Source organism: Ornithorhynchus anatinus, chromosome 12 (genome assembly GCF_004115215.2).
Source record: "Ornithorhynchus anatinus isolate Pmale09 chromosome 12, mOrnAna1.pri.v4, whole genome shotgun sequence".
Taxonomy (NCBI): domain Eukaryota; kingdom Metazoa; phylum Chordata; class Mammalia; order Monotremata; family Ornithorhynchidae; genus Ornithorhynchus; species Ornithorhynchus anatinus.
Genome location: NC_041739.1, coordinates 10,447,356 through 10,467,918, shown reverse-complemented (window position 1 = coordinate 10,467,918; position 20,563 = coordinate 10,447,356). Strand labels below are relative to the sequence as shown.

Here is a 20,563-nt window from a genome sequence, read left to right as displayed (position 1 = left end):
TTATTACTATTCGTGCCAGCCAAGGGTACCAGTGTAAGGGCCTTGCAGTCTTCGCTCCATACTAGGAACATGGGAGCTGGCGATTTCTGTGTGTAGCAAATGGGACTGGGTCCTCTAGACCATAAGCTTGTTGTGGGTATGGAATATGTCTGTTGTATTGTTATACTGTACTCTCCCAAGGTCTGCATACAGTAGGCACTCGATAAATCCTGACTAACTGACAGGGTAGGTTCCCGTTTACCTGTCCGGGCAGCGTTGCGGGCTTGATTGACTGTCATCTGGCCGGTCATGTGCATGAGAAGTTTGGCCTGAGGGCTGGTTTGGAGGTGGGCGGCGGAGACCACGGCAGTGGGGACTGCACCGGATCCCCCGGCCAGCCCGTTCCCCTGGGCTTTCTGAGAGAGCGCCCCCGTTGTCGAAGCGTTGACCACGGTCACCCCCCGGCCCGCCTGGCCCGTGGTTGGCATAGGGACTTTAGCTTGGGAAGCACTCGTCACTGTCCTGTTGAACAGAGAAACACATCTGGTTAGCTGGGGAAGGGATAGAAAAATGAAGCGAATCGTGGAATGTCTACAGAAAATAAATCAACCAGTCGATGGTATTTACTGAAAACCTACTCTGTGCTGAGCACTGGACTAAGGGCTTGGCAGAGTGTACCAAGAGCAAAAAACACCATCCCTGACCTTGAGGAATATATTATCTCATGGGGGAGACCAAGAGACAATGATAATAGTAATAACAATTGTGGCATTTGTTAAGCACTTACTATGTGCCAGACATGCATTCAATTCATTCAATAGTATTTATTGAGCGCTTACTATGTGCAGAGCACTGTACTAAGCGCTTGGAATGAACAAGTCGGCAACAGATAGAGACAGTCCCTGCCGTTTGACGGGCTTACAGTCTAATCGGGGGAGACGGACAGACAAGAACAATGGCAATAAATAGAGTCGAGGGGAAGAACATCTCATAAAAACAATGGCAACTAAATAGAATCGAGGCGATGTACAATTCATTAATAAAATAAATAGGGTAATGGAAATATATACAGTTGAGCGGACGAGTACAGTGCTGTGGGGATGGGAAGGGAGAGGTGGAGGAGCAGAGGGAAAGGGGGAAAAGAGGGTTTAGCTGCAGAGAGGTAAAGGGGGGGGTGGCAGAGGGAGTAGAGGGAGAAGAGGAGCTCAGTCTGGGAAGGCCTCTTGGAGGAGGTGAGTTTTAAGTAGGGTTTTGAAGAGGGGAAGAGAATCAGTTTGGCGGAGGTGAGGAGGGAGGGCGTTCCAGGACCGCGGGAGGACGTGGCCCGGGGGTCGACGGCGGGATGGGCGAGACCGAGGGACGGTGAGGAGGTGGGCGGCAGAGGAGCGGAGCGTGCGGGGTGGGTGGTAGAAAGAGAGAAGGGAGGAGAGGTAGGAAGGGGCAAGGTGATGTAGAGCCTTGAAGTCTAGAGTGAGGAGTTTTTGTTTGGAGCAGAGGTTGATAGGCAACCACTGGAGTTGTTTAAGAAGGGGAGTGACATGCCCAGATCGTTTCTGCAGGAAGATGAGCCGGGCAGCGGAGTGAAGAATAGACCGGAGCGGGGCGAGAGAGGAGGAAGGGAGGTCAGAGAGAAGGCTGACACAGTAGTCTAGCCGGGATATAACGAGAGCCCGTAATAGTAAGGTAGCCATTTGGGTGGAGAGGAAAGGGCGGATCTTGGCGATATTGTAGAGGTGAAACCGGCAGGTCTTGGTAACGGATAGGATGTGTGGGGTGAAAGAGAGAGACGAGTCAAGGATGACACCGAGATTGTGGGCCTGAGAGACGGGAAGGATGGTCGTGCCATCCACGGTGATAGAGAAGTCTGGGAGAGGACCGGGTTTGGGAGGGAAGATGAGGAGCTCAGTCTTGCTCATGTTGAGTTTTAGGTGGCGGGCCGACATCCAGGTGGAGACGTCCCGGAGGCAGGAGGAGATGCGAGCCTGAAGGGAGGGGGAGAGGACAGGGGCGGAGATGTAGATCTGCGTGTCATCTGCGTAGAGATGGTAGTCAAAGCCGTGAGAGCGAATGAGTTCACCGAGGGAGTGAGTGTAAATGGAGAACAGAAGAGGGCCAAGAACTGACCCTTGAGGAACTCCAACAGTTAAAGGATGGGAGGGGGAGGAGGCGCCAGCGAAGGGGACCGAGAATGACCGGCCAGAGAGGTAAGAGGAGAACCGGGAGAGGACGGAGTCCGTGAAGCCAAGGTGAGATAAGATATGGAGGAGGAGGGGATGGTCGACAGTGTCAAAGGCAGCAGAGAGGTCAAGGAGGATCAGAATGGAGTAGGACCCATTGGATTTGGCAAGAAGGAGGTCACGGGTGACCTTAGAGAAAGCAGTCTCGGTAGAGTGGAGGGGATGGAAGCCAGATTGGAGGGGGTCTAGGAGAGAATGGGAGTTAAGGAATTCTAAGCAGCGATTGTAGACGACTCGTTCTAGGATTTTGGAAAGGAAGGGTAGTAGGGAGATAGGGCGATAACTGGAGGGAGAAGTGGGTTCAAGAGCGGGTTCTTTTAGGATGGGGGAGACGTGGGCATGTTTGAAGGCAGTGGGGAAGGAGCCATTGGAGATTGAGTGGTTAAAAATAGAGGTTAAGGAAGGTAGGAGGGCAGGGGCGATGGTTTTAATAAGGTGAGAGGGAATGGGGTCCGAGGCGCAGGTGGAGGGGGTGAAACTTGCGAGGAGGGAGGAAATCTCCTCTGAGGATACTGCAGGGAAGGACGGGAAAGTAGGGTAGAGGGTTGGTGGGGGGGAGGGGAGAGGTGGAGGGGTGACTTTGGGGAGCTCAGACCTGATTGTGTTGATTTTTGTGAGGAAATAAATAGGTGGCCAGATCATTGGGGGTGAGAGATGGGGAGGGGGAGGAACAAGGGGCCTAAGGAGAGAGTTAAAGGTCCGGAACAATCGGCGGGGGTGACGGGCATGGGTGTCGATGAGGGAGGAGAAGAAGTTTTGCCTGGCGGAGGAGAGGGCGGAGTTAAGGCAGGAAAGGATAAATCTGAAGTGTGTGAGGTCGGCTTGGTGCTTGGACTTTCGCCAGCAGCGCTCGGCAGCTCGAGCATAGGAGCGTAGGAGGCGGACGGAGGAGGTGATCCGGGGCTGTGGGTTAGTGGAGCGAGAGCAGCGGAGGGAAAGGGGGGCGAGAGAGTCGAGATGAGTAGAGAGGGTGGAGTTGAGAGCGGAGACCTGATCGTCGAGAGTGGGAAGTGAGGACAGGGCGGCAAGGTGAGGAGAGATGCTTTTGGAAAGACGGATGGGATCGAGAGAGAGGAGGTCTCTGTGGGACAGTAGCGAAGATTTGCAGGGGGAGGGAGTGTGAGAGATGAGGCAGGTGAGAAGGTTATGGTCAGAGAGAGGGATTTCAGAGTCGGTGAGGGAGGAGATAGTGCAGTGGTAGGAGATGACGAGATCGAGGGTGTGACCGAGTCGGTGAGTGGGCGCGGTATGGTGGAGGAGGAGGTCGACAGAGTCGAGGAGGGATAGCAGGCGGGCGGCAGAGGAGTCGTCGGGTACATCCATATGGATGTTGAAGTCTCCAAGGATCAGAGTGGGCAGAGAGAAGGAGAGAAGGAAGGTGAGAAAGGGGTCAAGGTGGCTGAAGAAGTCGGAGGTGGGACCGGGAGGGCGGTAGATGACAGCGACAAGTATCTGGAGGGGGTGGTAGAGGCGAATGATATGGGCTTCGAAGGAGGGGAAGGAGAGGGAGGGGGGAGGAGGGATAGTGCGGAAGCGGCAACGGGGCGAGAGGAGGAAGCCGACGCCTCCTCCCTTACCGGTGAGTCTGGGGGAGAAGGAGAGGCCTCCGCTGGAGAGAGCGGCGGCGGAGACCGTGTCTTCGGGAGAGAGCATTGTACTAAGCCCTGGGGTGGATATACGCAAATCGGACCGGACGGAATCCCTGACCCATGTGGGGCTCAAAGTCTCAAACCCCATTTGACAGATTAAGTAACTGAGGCCCAGAGAAGTGAAAAAGTGTGACTTGCCCAAGGTCACACAGTAGACAAGCGGCAGAGCCGGGATTAGAACAAATGACCCTCTGACTTCCAGGCCCGTGCTCTATCCTCGACACTCTGCTGCTTCTCTAAAGTTAAAAATGAGAAAAATGATTTAAAAACAGCGGGACAAAAAGGAAAAACAAGGATATAACTGATAGCAGCAAGAATACATATGAGTGAAATAGATTAATAAATAATTGAATCGACATGTTTAGTTGAAGAAACTAGGCATCGAACCCATGGTAACATACTGTAACCATCTGGTTGCCACGCAACATGGTTTAAAATTTCAGTCAACTGCCTTTCAAGTTGAGAGTCTACATAACAACCAAAGCCAACAGCAGGCAAACATGTCATCATGTTAAGCCATATACTTAAAAGCTGGTAAGTCTGAGAAGTGAGTTAATGGAGATGATTTAGCGTTTTCCATCTGTGCCTTCTAATGACCAACTACCTTTCCTTTCTCACTGAGGCTGGATGAGTTGGGGGACATTCCATCAGTGTACTCCAGTGGAAAAAGCACGGGACTGAGAGTCAAGAGACCTCCGCCATTTGCTGGACGTTTGACCTTGGACAAATCCCTCAACTTTGCAAATTCCTCACCTTCAAAAGGTAGTATACTGCCCACAGTAGACACTTCATAAATCTTACTGATTGACTCAGCCCTGCAGCCAAAAAGGACTAACCAATCAGGGAATGACTATCCAGCTTGACTGGGACATTTTTGCGATTTATCTTGAACGCAGCATTTAACATGAACACCCTGTGAGCCACAACATTTATGAATAGAGACCCGCCCCCGCCTATCAATGAATGAATCAATCAACGATATTCACAGAGCACTTACTGTGTGCAGAACATCGTGCTAAGTGCTTGGGAATGTACAATTTGAAAGAGTTGGTAGACAGTTGCAGTCTAGAGAACTACCACAGCTAGAGGACAGGACAGCCAAATAAAACAAAACATGAACCAATTGTGAACACAGACTGGGAGAGAGAACGAGAGACATCCCTCATGGTTGAGGCCAAGCTGGTCAGGTGGCAAACTCCCCTGACAAATTTCCTCTTTGAGAGTGATTTAGTGAATATCGTACCTTGTGACTGGGGCCACGTAGTTGCCAGGGAAGACCCCTATTTTGCTTGTGTGCATGGAGGTCCCTTTGAACCAGCCATCCTGACAACGCTCAAACACCAGGAACATCTCCCCTTTCCTCAGCTCCAACTCGTCCTCTTTCCTGGGGGTGTAGGGATAGATAGCGACGTACCTGGAAAGGAATGAACACGAGCTTATTCCTTCATTCACTCAACTGTACTTACTGAGTGCTTACTGTGTGCAAAGCACTATACTAAGTGCTTGGGAGAGTTCAATATAACAATAAACAGGCACATTCTTTACCCACAACGAATTTAGCATCTAGAGAGGAGCTGACAGACTAGAGATTAAGCTAGGTGATAGCCACAGGGCCTTTAGATATAGGACCACTTCCTATTTCCCCTTGCTGTACTCCAGGAAAGCAACTTTCCTCACACCTTAAACTGCAGCTGAAAATCCCCTTCCCTGAAAATCTGGCAGCTTTACGGCCTCCCGACCAATGGAAACGTGGCCTGCCATTTCGATTAGAAAATGTTGAGCTGGGCTCTCCCGGTGTGTAAATTAGCTTTCTGGATGGCGTCCTAATGACGGGAAAGAGTTAATGGATCTTCTAAAAGCATCTAATTTGTTCCCAGGGAGCATCTTAACCGCGGCGGAAGTTTGGCTCGCAACTCAGCTGGCGCTTGCTTAACCAGATGTGGAGAGCAACCGTGAAGGGGGACACGTGGGACCTAAAGCCCCTCAGCCTAAGCCCCACGTGCTGCTTTCAACTCCCGGGCCAAGTGTGCGGTCTCAGGCGGCCACCGCTGAATGTGATGCGTGGCGAGGAAAGTCACCAAATCTGAAAAACCAAAGGAAGTGAGGCGCTTTCAGACATGCTTGCTAATAAATAGCCTGAACGACGCCATACTGAGAGATTAATCCCATTGCATCGATGCCGTGGGCAGGCGGGTGGCCTTTCGCTCTCAACACCGCCAAGCAGCAGAACCCACCAAACCCAACGGCGACTACGCCGCCCTAGCCCACGGCCAGTCTCGAATAAAGTGCTCTGTGTCCCAGGGTGGGCTCGGCACTCAGCTGCTCAATTGGGGCAACCTGCCCCCGTACCCTCCACCGCATGCTCTTGTTAAGAGAAGCCCGATAGGAATGTAAGCTCCTTAAGGGCAGAGACCATGACTAACAACTCTAATGTACTGGACTCTCTCAAGAGCTTAATACACTGCTCTGCACACAGTGGGTGCTCAATAAACACCACTGATCGTTTGAGTGATTGACCTTGGTTGGCCGCTGTGGTCAGAAGACGAAAGGGGAAACACCAAGCCACCTTGACCCCCTCCCATCCTGCCAAAGAACATCCTACCCACTTCTCACGGGTGGTGGTAAGACAGTGTGGCAGCCATTGCTCGTTACTCTATAAACGGCCCACTGCCCACAGGAAGGAGGCTGGGGGACATTCCTCACGTCAAACCCCAGTGAGTTGCAGTTGCTTCTTAGCTGTGTTTACAATGGAGTGGGAGCTTTTGCCTGTCTCCATGAGTCCCCAGTGATCCAGAATCCCACCTCAAACCACCTCAGGAAGGTTATCTCATGGCTCTGGGGCACGTCTTCCTTTTCTTTTTATTTTACTTTTTTCTGCTTCGATTGTCAGCCCCCATTCATTCATTCAATCATATTTATTGAGAGTTTACTGTGTGCAGAGCACTGTATTAAGCACTTGGGCGAGTACAATACAACACTAAACGACACATTCCCTACCCACAACGAGCTTACAGTCTAGAGGGGAAGACAGACATTAGCAGAAATAATGTGGTAAGAGTATCGAGTACCAACCGTATGAGTACTTCAGCACATAATGAACAACGATAAATACCATAACCATGCCAGAAACAATCGTAAATGGTACATGACTTTTCTCGGCTTTTTAAAAAAACGGCGTATCCGGAAAACTCCACCACTTACACGCTCGGTCGGGCCTGCGGCCGAAGATGCGCGATTTGGTCCGTGGGGCCTGTGGTGGGTCTTTGTCCCAGACCGGAAGCAGTGGCACCTGAAGACGATGTGGAGGCAACGACTGCAGCAGCCAGGAGAGGAGGTGGGGGGAGAGGAGGATTCATATTCTGGAATGGAGGAGAAGGGGCCGGGGGGGAGAGAAAGAACAAAGGAAAAAACAGGTTCTTCAAGGGTTTTTCCACTGGGGACGCAGGGGTGGTGGTATGTGAAAGGCATGGGAAAGGCATTTCAGGAGAGGCCCTGTCAGAACGCTTGCTAAGGTTTGGCCCTGGTGTCGGTTGTTCTGCTCTCCTTCGAGAACCTGACATCCCAGCAGCCCACTCAGAAAACAGGTAAGCAGTCCTCCCAGCAGCTGGAGAAGATAAAAGTGTTGTGTCTAATTTTCATGTAAATAGCATCTCAAGCCAGGACTTGACCAAAATCCAGAAGTCCTCCAAAGGGACGGCTTTAATGTCCCACTGCTTGATGGGTCTTATTCCGTGCTTGCTTTTGTAACTTGAAACGGAAAGGCAACTCAAAATAATTCAGCCCCACTACACCCCAAACCGCTCCCCTCAGAGGAAAATTATCTTTGATTCGCGGCCCACAAAAAGCACACACAATGGCAGGCCTGGCAGTCCACCGTCACTGTGCTATTGTTGCCACTTTGGCTTATTCTTCCATTTCACTTTGCCAGCTTTTGAAATTCAGCACTATCAAGGTTGGTAATCTTTAACAAGTACACCAGTGAAAGGCTGCCGGGTTCCTTTATGGGCCCAGCCTGCAGCCGGGGTTCTGTCTACAGGGACTCTGCTTCTTTTGAAAATCAATGGAGCAATTGTTACCTTCTGATCTATAAAACCTCAGATAATTCTTTAGGGTCTGTACACCAACACTCCTGGGAAAATAGACATACAAAGCAGCCTGCCCAAAAACCCTCTCTGAACCAGTCCACCAAGAGCTGAATCAAAGGAAAAAAGGGAATAAGTACAGAATGTGATCTAGAAACCACAAATCGGCTTCCACCCATCAGTGATAGAAAAACAATCCATTGATTTTTAAACACTGGGCATCCACAGCCATTTTGTTTCCCCTTCTTCAATTCTAAATGCAAATCTCTGCCGCTCACTTCAAATTCATGGCAGGGCGCACAGATTTCCCAATTACTGGACGTGTGATGCAACTATTATGCTGGCTCAAATTGAAATTAGCGACATTCTGCCTCCCCCTCCTTTCCCCCCTCACGCCATGTGCCTTAGATGAATTATTTGAGTTCAAACCAAATTGGGGGCGGTACTGCTCGGTTAGTGCTTGTACGGCACCTTTGCAAAAGCTGTTCAGGAAAGTGGGATTCCTTCCTGAAAAGTAGCGTCTCAAATTACAAAAAGGTGGTTGCACGAACATGAATCGCGGCTTTGGAATTCTGAACCTCTAGTCTTCCAAAACATTTACCCAGCCTAGGCTTCCCCTCCCACTCCTTCCTGCTTCGGAGCAGAAGCAGCAGCAGCAGCAACAGTAACGGTGGTCGTCACATTTACTAAGCACCTTCTTGGTGTGTCACACCACATTAGCCACTAAGGAAGTATAGAATTAAAATGGGTTACTTTCCCTCCCCAAGAGAAGCTAACCTTTTAAACGGGGAAGACAAACATATAAGTCTTTACAACTAGACTAGTCCAAATAAATAACTGGGCACACAAGCAGACGTGAGTGCTAAGGAACGAATCGGCTGAATGGATGTAACCACCAAACCGGAAATGTATTCTTGGAATGGCTGGGTGAATCTCGGGATTGACGGAGCCAGTCCAGCACTGTTGCCTTTTTGGTGTTTTAGATCGAGAGGAGAAACTCTGAAATGGCTGTTATGCCTTATTTTCGGCTGTAAATTTGAAAGCTAGAGGTCTAGAAGCCCACTGGACTAAGAGTAGCAAGTGTTAAATACCAGCCCATAACCAGGTCCATCGAGTGCCCGAATCACATCACTTGCCTCATGTTTCCATGGGTCACCCAAGACCTGATTCTATAACAGAGGCTCAAAAACCCCAGAGCCTACTTTCGGCTTGAAAGATGAAATTGCCCTGTTCTCCAGAATGTGGCCGTGGGCAAGCAGGACCAGCTTAGCAAAAGGCAGAGAGATTGATGAATGTGACTTGGCTACCCGTGAATCTGGAGGCAAAACAATGGGATTCAGGTGCTGCTTTTAGATGTCTTGTAGCCATTTTCCTAATGCTCTTGAGGATTTAATGTGCCTGGGCACCATGATACCAGGTTAAATGGAGCAGGGCGTAATCCTATACGCAGCTAAATCTAAGAGAGTTAAAATCTGATCTTTTACAACCAACGTTTTAACCTCAGGTTTCACCCTGGCAAATCAAGCTCATTGACTGAATATTCAGAGAATCACTGCAAAGAACGCTTTGAAGTAATAATAATAATTACAATAATCAAGGTATTTGTTAAGCACTTACCTACGTGTCACATACTGTACGAAGCGCTGGGTGGGTTGGATGCAGTCCCTGTCCCACATGGGGCTCACAGTCTCGATCCCCATTTTACAGATGAGATAACTGAGGCACAGAGAAGTGAAGTGACTAGGCCAAGGTCACACAGCAGACAAGTGGCAGAGCCAGAATTAGAACCCATGACCTTCTGACTCCCAGGCCCATGCTCTACCCACTACTCTATGCTGCTTCTCTAAATAGTGCAACTTAATGGAGAGAAGACTGGCCTGAGAGCGAGAGGACCTGGGTTCTAATTCTGGCTCTTCCACTTGCCTGCTGTGTGACCTTGGACATGTCACTTAACTTCTCTGTGCCTCAGTTCCTTAACCCTTAAAAAAAGGGAATTCAATACCTGCTCTCCCTCCGACTTTGATTGTGAGCCTCATGTGGGGCAGGGACTGTGTCCAATCTGTTTATATTTTATCTACTCCATTGTTTAGTACATTGCTTGACAGAGTAAGAGTTTAACAAATACCAAAATAATTATTACTTTACATATTTTCTGTTGCTGAAAAACATCTCTTTTTGTCTTGATAGTGACATTTATTATCCATGGATGATGAGTTTGCCAAACTTTAAAAAAATCCCCATAGGATTACTGTGATGCAATATTTAGTTTTCTATCAAACTGCATAACTTGGAAACTATTTCAGGTTTTACAATAAAAGACCTGAAGGAATTAACATGACTTGTAGCTGGCAAAGCTACCCTGACTGATACATTACAACTTCAGACACTAAATCTAAAGCTTTCGGCCAGTTTCTCAAAACCAATGACAGTCAGTCATCCCTTGGAGAAAATGACAGTCATGTCTGCCCACGCTTCTAGCCAAACTGAGCTCAGAGTTTCATTAAATGGAACTGGCATGGTATCCACAGTTTAGCAAACCCTTCCTCTACCTGGCACGTGGACTCTCTTATCTAACACTTGGTAATAAAATGAAATGCATGTAGCCCCAGAGTTCACCTTACCCTATAATCGCACCCCATTTATTTATATGTGGATATATCCCCAGCCCAGAGCAATTTGCCATATGTTACGTTTTTGAGCTTTCGAGTCCTGGGGGATTGAAACGTCAACTTGCTTAGGTCATTCTTCATTCATTATTTCTCCCAAGATCAGAAAAGACATGAGCTTTTTGAGGAAGTCAAATTAGCATTTTTCAATATATGGCAGACAGTTGGCAATGAAGATAACCACTTTCTGTCTGTCAAATATGATTTTACTGCATTAAAAAAATACCCCAAATGTAAGATATGCCAAATCTTCTCTTCTTAAATAGGGCGGGGGGGGGGGGGGGAATGAGAAACTCTGACATTTAAAACCTTTGCTTTGATTCCTCGCCCCATTCAGGAGGGTAGAGACGAGAGCCAAGACAGCAACTGTGCCATTAGCAGTGCTTGAAGTTTTTACAACATGAAGTTTGTTGTGCAGTCCGTTGAGCAATTAGGAGGACAGACCATACAACAGCGGAAGCAGTAAGGCCTAGTGGGAAGCAGCATGGCTTAGTGGATAGAGCACAGGCCTGGGAGTCTGAAGGACCAGGGTTCTAATTCTGGCTCTGCCTGCTGTATCTGCTGTGTAACTTTGGGCAAGTCACTTAACTTCTTTGTGCCTCAGTTACCTCATCTGTAAAATGGGGATTAAGACTGTGAGCAACCACGGGGGGCAAGTTGACAACCTTTTATCTATCCCAGTGCTTAGAAGAGTGCTTGGCACATAGTAAGCACTTAAGGAATGCCATCATCATTATTATTATTATTAACTTCTCTGTGCCTCAGTTTCCTCATCTGTAAAATGAGGATTAAGACTGTGAGCCCCATTTAGTATACAAACTGTGGGTAGCTTGTATCTACTCCAGGGTTTAGTACAGTAGTAACCACTTAACAAATCTCAAACAAAACCCTTTTATCTCCCTCACCTCCCTCCTCTTGTCCTTCCTGTGACATTAGGTCCAGCCAAAAATAGCCCCTGCCCTGATGGAGAGGGTGGTGGGATCAACTTTGGTTTTGGGGGAGAGGAGGGTCCCAGATATTTTTAATGCTCAGGGCCCAGAGATGCCTTAAACTAGCCCAGTGAACAAATGTCCCACTGACTGTAAGCTCATTAATAATAATAATAACAATTATAATTATAATAATTTTGGGCAAGGACCATGTCTACCAACTTTGCTGTATTGTTATATTTTACTCTCCCAAGTGCTTAGTACAGTGCTCTGCACACAGTAAGCACTCAATAAACACCACTGACTGACTGACTGAAGACAGAGATAGAAACCTCTGAAGCTGTACGTTTTGATTTGGACTCCCAGATTCTACCTCTCAGATATGGTGAGACCAGACTCGCTGTAAGCTATGGAATTTCTGGAACCTGTTTCTACCTTAAAAGAAGAATAAAGAGGTGGGGACACCAGAATGGTGCATTCAAGAGGGACCAGGAATGTTAAGCAAATTAATCCCTTCCCAGATATTTAGCCAAGGTCTACAAGCAGAGGCTTGAAAGAAAACTGCTGCTGATCAAGTCGGAATTTGAATGAAAATTGAAAAACAGTCTCTCAGGTCTGGTGGTGTCAAGCCCTTATTGCCACCTGGGAGACACACGGGTGATAATTTTGGTGGCTGTGAAACTTTCAGCTGGCCAGATAGATGACAGGCAGATAGAAGGATGTAACAGAAGCTGTCTTCAAGCTCTTCTATCCCAGGAATGTATGGATGAAGAGGCCAGCCCAATTCCAATATAGCTAATAAACAGAGCAAGAGATAAAAAAGGGGGCAGCTGATTGGTCAAAGTTTACTACTTACTCCGAGGGCAGCCTGGTAGGGAACATCTGACGGGAAGGTAAATGAAGGCCCAGTGGTGACCGGACTGCTTGGGGGTGGGGTCACAATTAACCCTGTGGTGCTGATGTGAACCTGTCAAAAGAGAAGAACGGTGGTAATTTCACAACTGATTTGAACACCGGTGGGACCCATTATCAGTGCCGAAGAAATCCCCAGACCATTTGTGACTTCTGTGTCACATCCTTCCTGGGTTCTCTCCCACTTCCAGCTCCCGGCCAGTTGTGCAGCCACAACAATTTTAATGAGTTGTGCTCATTTGCTGTCAAATTTTCCCATAAACATTCCTCTCCTTGCAGAATGACCTTTCAGATGTCCCAAACTGGCAAATTTTAAGAGTTCCTGGCAATGTCACCCCTTCCCCTCAATGCCCCCTCTTTTTGTGAGAGAGGCCCCAGGTCCCCTGCTCCAAGTTTTCCCTCTGGGAACTATTTCCACTTTGATGCAGTGAAAATGCAGATGTATGCAAGGTTGCCTGGCCCCTCCAGCCACCTTGATATGCTTGGAGCACTGAATTCATTACATTTATTAGGAGCTTCCTTTATACCAAAGCACTGTGCTCAGTGACAGAGTACCAGCTAAAACACTGTTCCTGTCCCTTATGGAACTCAGAGTCTCAGAGGTGGAGACCCCTTACTCCCATTTTATAGATGTGGAAGCTGAAATTCAATTCAATTCATTCATTAGTATTTATTGAGTGCTTACTGTGTGCAGAGCACCCCAGACGCTTGGAAAGTAAATTCGGCAACAGATAGAGACAACCCCTACCCAACAATGGGCTCACAGTCTAGAAGGAGGAGACAGACAGCAAAACAAAACAAGTAGACTGGCATCAATAGCATGATGAGAGAGGTTAAGTGATTTGTCCAAGGTCACACATCAGGTCTGACGAGGTCAGAGGACCTAGGTGCTAATCCCAGCTAGGCTACGTGTCTGTTGTGTGACCCTGGGCAAGTCAGTTAACTTCTCTGTGCCTCAGTTGCTTTGTAAAATGGGGATTCAATACCCGTTCTCCCTCCTGTTTTTCTTTTTTTTAATGGTATTTGTTAAGCTCTTACTATGCGCCAGGCACTTTTCTAAGTGCTGGGGTAGATACTATGTAATCAGGCTAGAGTCAGTCCCTGTTCACAGTCTTCATCCCCATTTTACAGATGGGGTAGCTGAGGCAGTTACTTCTTTCCTTCCTTCATTCATTCAATAGTATTTGTTGATCGCTTACTATGTGCAGAGCACTGTACTAAGCACTTGGGATTTACAATTCAGCAACAGAGACAATCCCTGCCCAATAACGGGCTCAGAGTCTAAATGGGGGAGACAGACAGCAAAGCAAAACAGAACAAAACCAAACAAGACAACATCATCAAGATGAATAGACTGAAGGAGATATACACTTAATTAACAAAATAAATAGGATAATAAATAATATATAAATGAGCACAGTGCTGAGGGGAGGGGAAGGGGGAAGAGCGGGGGGAATGAGCCTCGTAAGGGACAAAGACGGTGTCTGACCTGATTAGCCTGTGTTTAACCAGATGCTCAGAACAGGGCTTGGCACATAATAAGTGTTTAACAAATTCTATTATGATTATTGCTGTTGTTGTTGTTAAAACCTGGATGCTCTGGCTCTTGGCCCGTGCTCTCTTTCCAGTTATGACACACTGCCTCATTTCTCCCCAGCCCATCCTAGGCCTCTCACACCTCCACCCTACCTGGGGAACTGCTTTCCTTGAATGGAATGTCTTTGAACACCAGAGAGTTTATCCATACTTCATATTTGTGTCCAATTCTCGAGGCATTTGTCTTTCACGAAACACATTCCCCCAAATTTTTACGGTTCTGCGGGGAGTACAGCTAAAATACAGCTGCCTGGACATGTCTGTAGCACGTAATTATTTATCAGGGCCTTAAAGGGACAAGGAAAAAGTTAGACTTTTCAAAGTCTCTGACGCTGATACCACTTAAGATGATTACAACCAGAAAGGGTTGAAATCCTGTTACTCTTCACCGCTATGCTCCTCGTTTACTGATCTACAGTCGCCTTGGTTGGGATTAGTCACCCGAGTGTCTCTGGTTCTCGCCTCCGGCCTCAGACAGGCCAGGCTTATTTCGGATCTACAGCTCAGTGCTCAGAGGGAGATGTGCGATTCTGTTGGCTAAGTCCAGAGGTGGGGAGAGGGGAGGAGGAGGAATGGGATGAGAGAGGAGAGAAGAGAGGAGAGAATGGGAAAAGGGAAAGGAAGAGAGAAGATGAGGAGGGTGGGGAAGTGGGGAGAGAGTGACTGCTCACAGCCTGGTGCAAAGTCCTGGTTCCCTGCCTTCCAGAGAATGGTGCATCAGGGGCACAAGCTTTGCCTTGTTGGAAGCCCAGGACCAAGGGAATGGGCAACAGTGAGGGAAGCCCCGGCACTGAAATTTCAGAGACGATGGTCACCAGCACCCCCTTCTTCCTCAGCGGGCCTCCCGTGCCCCTGCTCCCAAGCAGTTCCTCTTGACAAGACTGCCTGGGGCAAAGTGTGTGCCCACCCCGTAGAGGGACATTCTAGGGGGGAAAGAGGGCTGTGACAATGGCTGGCGGTGACCCAACCCACCTAAGAACCCTTGACCTGGCTCACCCAAACCGGTACTGTCTGTCATCATGGGGCTGCCTCTTGGGAATGATCAAACTGGAAAAGAAGCAAAGGATACAAAACAAATCCCATGGCTCACTCCAGGGACAAAAGGTGGAATTCTGAGCATTTTAAAGAGAACGGAGTGGATGATTTTCAATTCCACCAACGAGTTTCCCAACAGAGAGTAGCCGCGAGAGTGTCAGTTTGGGTAACAATAATAATAATTGTGGTATTTGTTAAGCACTTGCTTACTATGTGCCAAGCACTGTACTAAGCACTGGGGTAGGTAGGTACAAGGTAAATGGGTGAGACACAGTCACTGTCCCACACTGGGTTCACAGTCTTAATCCCCATTTTTATAGATGAGGAAACTGAGGCCCAGAAAAGTGAAGTGACTAGCCCAAGATCACACCGCAGAAAGTGGCAGAGCCAGGATTAAAACCCAGGTCTTTCTGATTCCCGGGCCTGTGCGCTATCCACTAGGCAACGCTGCTTCTTCATGTGGCTCCGGCCTAGGATGACCAGTTCATTAGCGGAGACTGATTAGCATTCGCTGACCAGAGATTTTAGAATTCATTGACATTCCATGATTGCTATGTCATCCACACCGTATTCCACAGAGTAACAGTAGAGTAAGACTCTGGCCAACCTTGGCAGGATATACACGATCCCCAACCGCTGGAGAAGGAGTGTTCCACAGGCAAGTTACCAGGTTACTCTCTTCATACGGGGAGAAAAAAATGATCAGCTGGCTCCATGCTGTCCCAAAAGGATTACTTTTACATTTTCCCTCTGTGTTAGGTCCTGCCCTAGCCCGATCATTAACGTCACAGCACATCCCGGACACCCAGAGTGAACGCGGTTCTCCAATTTGGATCCAGATTTCTGCTCAATGTTTTGTAAACTGCCCTCCCGGACCCTGCACCACATGCTCTCAGGGAATACAAGGTTTCTGAACAGATCTACATTTTTCTGCACCCTGAAAACTTCATCTAATCATGGTCTACTGTTACATTCCTGGAAAGCTCATTTTCCAGGCTGCTTTCTCTTCAGGAAGTGAAATGCAGCTGTCTGATGGTTTTCACGTTCCCAGTTCTTCTCTTCAGCTTGTTTCCCAAAACATTCCGAGTTATTCCGGGGGACCGTGGTGCTGACAGAAGAGCCAAATTGTCACACAGAGCACAAGGATGCGATAAACTCTGACTCCAGGTGGGTGGGAAAAAGATGGCCACGGAATAATGATAATACTAATAATAACAATAATTGAGGTATATTTTAAGCGCTTACAGTGTGCCAGGCACGGTAACAAGTAATCAGGTCAGACATATAATGATAATGTTGGTATTTGTTAAGCGCTTACTATGTGCAGAGCACTGTTCTAAGCGCTGGGGTAGACACAGGGGAATCAGGTTGTCCCACGTGGGGCTTACAGTCTTAATCCCCACTTTACAGATGAGGTAACTGAGGCACAGAGAAGTTAAGTGACTTGCCCACAGTCACACAGCTGACAAGTGGCAGAGCTGGGATTCAAACTCATGACCTCTGACTCCAAAGCCCGTGCTCTTTCCACTGAGCCACACTGTCACCCTGGGGCTCACAGTCTAAGGGGGAGGGAGAAGAAGTATTCAATCCCCATTTTACAGATGAGAAAACTAGAGCACTGAGAAGGTAAGTATCTTAACCAGTCACCCAGAAGACAAGTGGCAGAACCAGGAGTAGAACAGTTTCCCAGACTCCCAGGCCCATGTTCCTTCCATGCAAAGAGGGGTGATGGTAGCCCCTCAAGAGCAGGGATCACATGTCTTATGACTGTTGTTCTTGCCCAAGGGCTTAGTACAATGCCTAGCATCCAGAAGGTTTTGCTTTTTTTAAAATGGCATTTGTTATGTACTTCCTGTGTGCTAGGCACTGTACAAAGGGCTGAGGTAGATAGAAGACAATTAGTTCGGAAACAGACCCTGTCCCACATGGGGCTCACAATCTTGATCCCTATTTTACAGATGAGGGAACTGAGGCCTAGAGAAGTGAAGTGACTTGCCCAAGGTCACACAGCAGACAAGTGGCCGAGCTGGGATTAGAACCCAGGCCCTTGTGACTCCCAGGCTCATGCTGTATCCATCATGCCATATTGCCTCTCAACTCTGAACAACTCTGTATAACAGTACAGTACAGTTCAACTCAATTGTACTGAACTCTCCCAAGTGCTTAGTACAGAGCTCTGCACAGAGAACATGCTCAAAAAATACCATTAACTGACTGATCGGAAGGTTGTGCAATGGGTGGGGGCCACCGGTAGTGGCCGGGGCAGCAGTCAGAGGCGGAGCTACACCATGATGCCTACCAAGCACAATCAAAGACGAAGGCCTCGTTTATGGAAGAGCAGGCAACAGTCTTTGACGCAAAGGGTGGGGTGGCAATCAGAGCTTCTGTGCACATCTGGTGAGTCACCTGGTTGACAGACATCTCATTACGCCCTTATTTTAGAGTTCCAAAAATGCCATCCTTCACTGAACTGTCTTCAAATGCAAGTCCATGAAGAAAGGCCTCTAATTAAAATATTTCAAATAAGCGCAGGCTGCATTTCATAAAAGGGGAGAATAAAGGAGTCCGCCGTCATGGCATGGTTACGCATGGGTGGGTGCGTCAACAGGGCCGGCCAGATTCTCCAGGATGGAAATTCCTCGTTTGCTACGGCTGATCTGGCGTTTGGGAAAATGACCCGGACAGCCTACTTTGCAGTCCCTCAATACAGACCGATTGCTGTTTTCCGCCCCCAGTGAGGCAGTGTACGTGAGTTTAGGGACCCTTTTTCCTGATCATTTGACCTGAAATACGGGGCTGCTTCTGCCTCTTCTCAGCTTGGCCCAGATCAAGAGAGTCAAGAAATATACATGAATCCACATTGGCTTCTTGAGACAATTTTCTTTATCTGCTCCCTAGATCTGTGGAAGGATTAACACCCAAGCCTCTCCGGTTTGCGAATGGGAGAAGCAGCTTCTTCCCATCGATTTATGAGAATTTACTTCCCTTATCTATGCCTCAGTTTTCTCATCTTTAAACGGAGATTATATACTTGTTCTTCCTCCATCTTAGACTGCGAGCCTCCTGTGGGACAGGGACTGCGTCGTCTGATTGTGTCGAATCTTCACCAGCGCTTAGCACAGAGCTGGATACGTAATGAGAGCTTAACAAAGACAGCTAATAGTATTATAGACCTCAACTGCTCCAAGGGAGATTATATACTTGTTCTTCCTCCATCTTAGACTGCGAGCCTCCTGTGGGACAGGGACTGCGTCGTCTGATTGTGTCGAATCTTCACCAGCGCTTAGCACAGAGCTGGATACGTAATGAGAGCTTAACAAAGACAGCTAATAGTATTATAGACCTCAACTGCTCCAAGTTCTCCAGCCGCCTCATTTGCTGACAAAAACATCGTGGCCTGTCAGTCCACCTCGATGCTGTGGAAGGAAACTAAGAAGTCTTGGGAAATGACTCCAATTAGTGCACACCTCTTTCCATCCTCTGGCGGATATTCTGCCCCCCATCACGCATCCGGCCTGGTCAGGAGTACGGCTCTATCACTCATATAAGCAAGAGGCTGGAGCAGACAGCGGGCAGTGGCTTCTCACTCTCGACTCAAGCCGGGCCAAGTTCAACACTCCAATGACTGTCTATCCACCTTCACATCAAACAGAAACCCCTTACCACTTGATTTACTGCACTCAATCCACTCACCCCCTTCTTCACTGATCTCCTACTACAAGCCCAGCCCGTACACTCCGCTCCTCTAGCATCAGTTTACTCACTGTGCCCCGATCTCGTCCATCTCACCGCCAACCCCTTTACCACATCCTTCCCTTAACCTGGAACTTCCTCCCCGTCCATGTGTCTTCTATGCATTTAATTATTTATCTATTTATATTAACATCTGTCTCCCCTTTTAGGCTATGAGCTCCTAGTGGGCAGGAATATGTCTTTGTTATATTGTACTCTCCTGAGCACTTAGTACAGTGCTTTGCACACAGTAAACGCTCAATAAATATGACTGAATAAATGAATCTGGGACCTCTGGACTTCTGATATTCACCCCACCCTCAGCCCCACAGCACTTACGTACATATCTACAGAATATATATTAAAAATGATTTATTTATATTAATGCCTGTCTCTCTCTCTAGACTATAAACTCATTGTGGGCAGGAAATGTGTCAGTTGACTCTGTTGCCTTATACTCTCCTAAGGGCTTAATACAATGCTCTGCACATAGGAAGTGTTCAATCGATAGCACCGAGGATGATGATGTCAATCTGCTGCAGGATTTCATCACCATCATCTGCCTTCCAGGTTGGGGGATGGGATGGATCTGATTGAGTCTCATCCATCCACCCCCACTGACTCACAGCTTGGAGCAGAGCACTCTCTGGGCACAGCTGTACATGGTTGTACATAGTGGTACACAATAATTATAACTATTACGGTACTTGTTAAGTGCTTATGGATAGGTACATAAATGCTGTGGGGCTGAGGGAGGGGTGAAAAAGGGTGCAAATCCAAATGCAAAGGAGACACAAAAGGGAGTGGGAGAAAAGGAAAAGAGGGTTTAGTCAGGGAAGGCTTCTTGGAGATGTGCCTTCAATAAGGCTTTGGAGGTGGGGAGTGATGGTCTTTTGGATATAAAGAGGGAGGCCGTTCAGGCCAGAGACAGGATGGGGGTGAGAGGTCGGCAGCGAAATAGACAAGACAGGTACAGTGAGTAGGGTGGCATTAGAGGAGCAGCATGTGCAGGCTGGGTTGTCGTGGGAGAGCAAGGAGGTGAGGTAGGAGGGGGCGAGGGTCCTTGGAAAAGCAGATCCTGCTCTGTTGTACTTTCCCAAGCATCTAGTACAATGCATTTCCCCCAGCAGGTGCTCAATAAATTCCATTATTACTACTATTTAAGGGTAATCAGTATAAATAAGGCAGACTAGGGGAGTGCGCCCTGCTTGCATTCCAACCTCCCAGTGAAATGCAGAACACCCCAAAGTAATCCCTTTCCTATGTAAAAGTGATGCAACCATAAATCCCTCTGTAATCTGACATTAGATCACTTGACCTTAACAACCCCAGAAGACAGGCACCCTCCTGTTCACTATCAGTCAGAGGAGAGTGGGGGCCTTCTCTCCTGGTCTATATCCCCTTCATATAATTGTCTGTGACTCTGGACAATAGCCCCTTTCATGGCCTCTTCCCCTGCAGTCATGAGAACCCCCTCCCCAGATCACAATGAAGGCTTGGTCAAAGCCAACAGGCAGAGGTGACTGTGGGGGCAGCCAGTCAGTTTCTGCAGCACACTTGTAAGCTCCTTGTGGGCAGGATCTCCTTTACAAACTCAGCGAAGGAGCGTGCCTACTGGATAGATCATGGGCCCGGGAGTCAGAGGACCTAGATTCTAATCCCGGCTCCAGCACTTGTCTGCTGTGTGACCTTGGGCCAAATCACTTAATTTCTCTGAGCCTCAATCAACTGTAAAATGGAGATTAA

At 48.1% G+C, this 20,563-nt stretch overlaps 1 protein-coding gene across 1 annotated transcript in view; it reads right to left on the bottom strand.

Annotated features, from left to right (window-relative positions):
- SH3RF1 (SH3 domain containing ring finger 1) overlaps positions 1-20,563 on the bottom strand; it is a 187,524-nt gene that overhangs the window by 19,708 nt on the left and 147,253 nt on the right. The window contains exons 6-9 of the mRNA XM_029076818.2: positions 12,399-12,509; positions 7,067-7,224; positions 5,109-5,279; positions 242-501 (exon numbers count right to left, since the gene is read on the bottom strand). Coding sequence (XP_028932651.1) covers positions 242-501; positions 5,109-5,279; positions 7,067-7,224; positions 12,399-12,509 — 700 coding nt within the window. The remainder of the gene's footprint in view (positions 1-241; positions 502-5,108; positions 5,280-7,066; positions 7,225-12,398; positions 12,510-20,563) is intronic.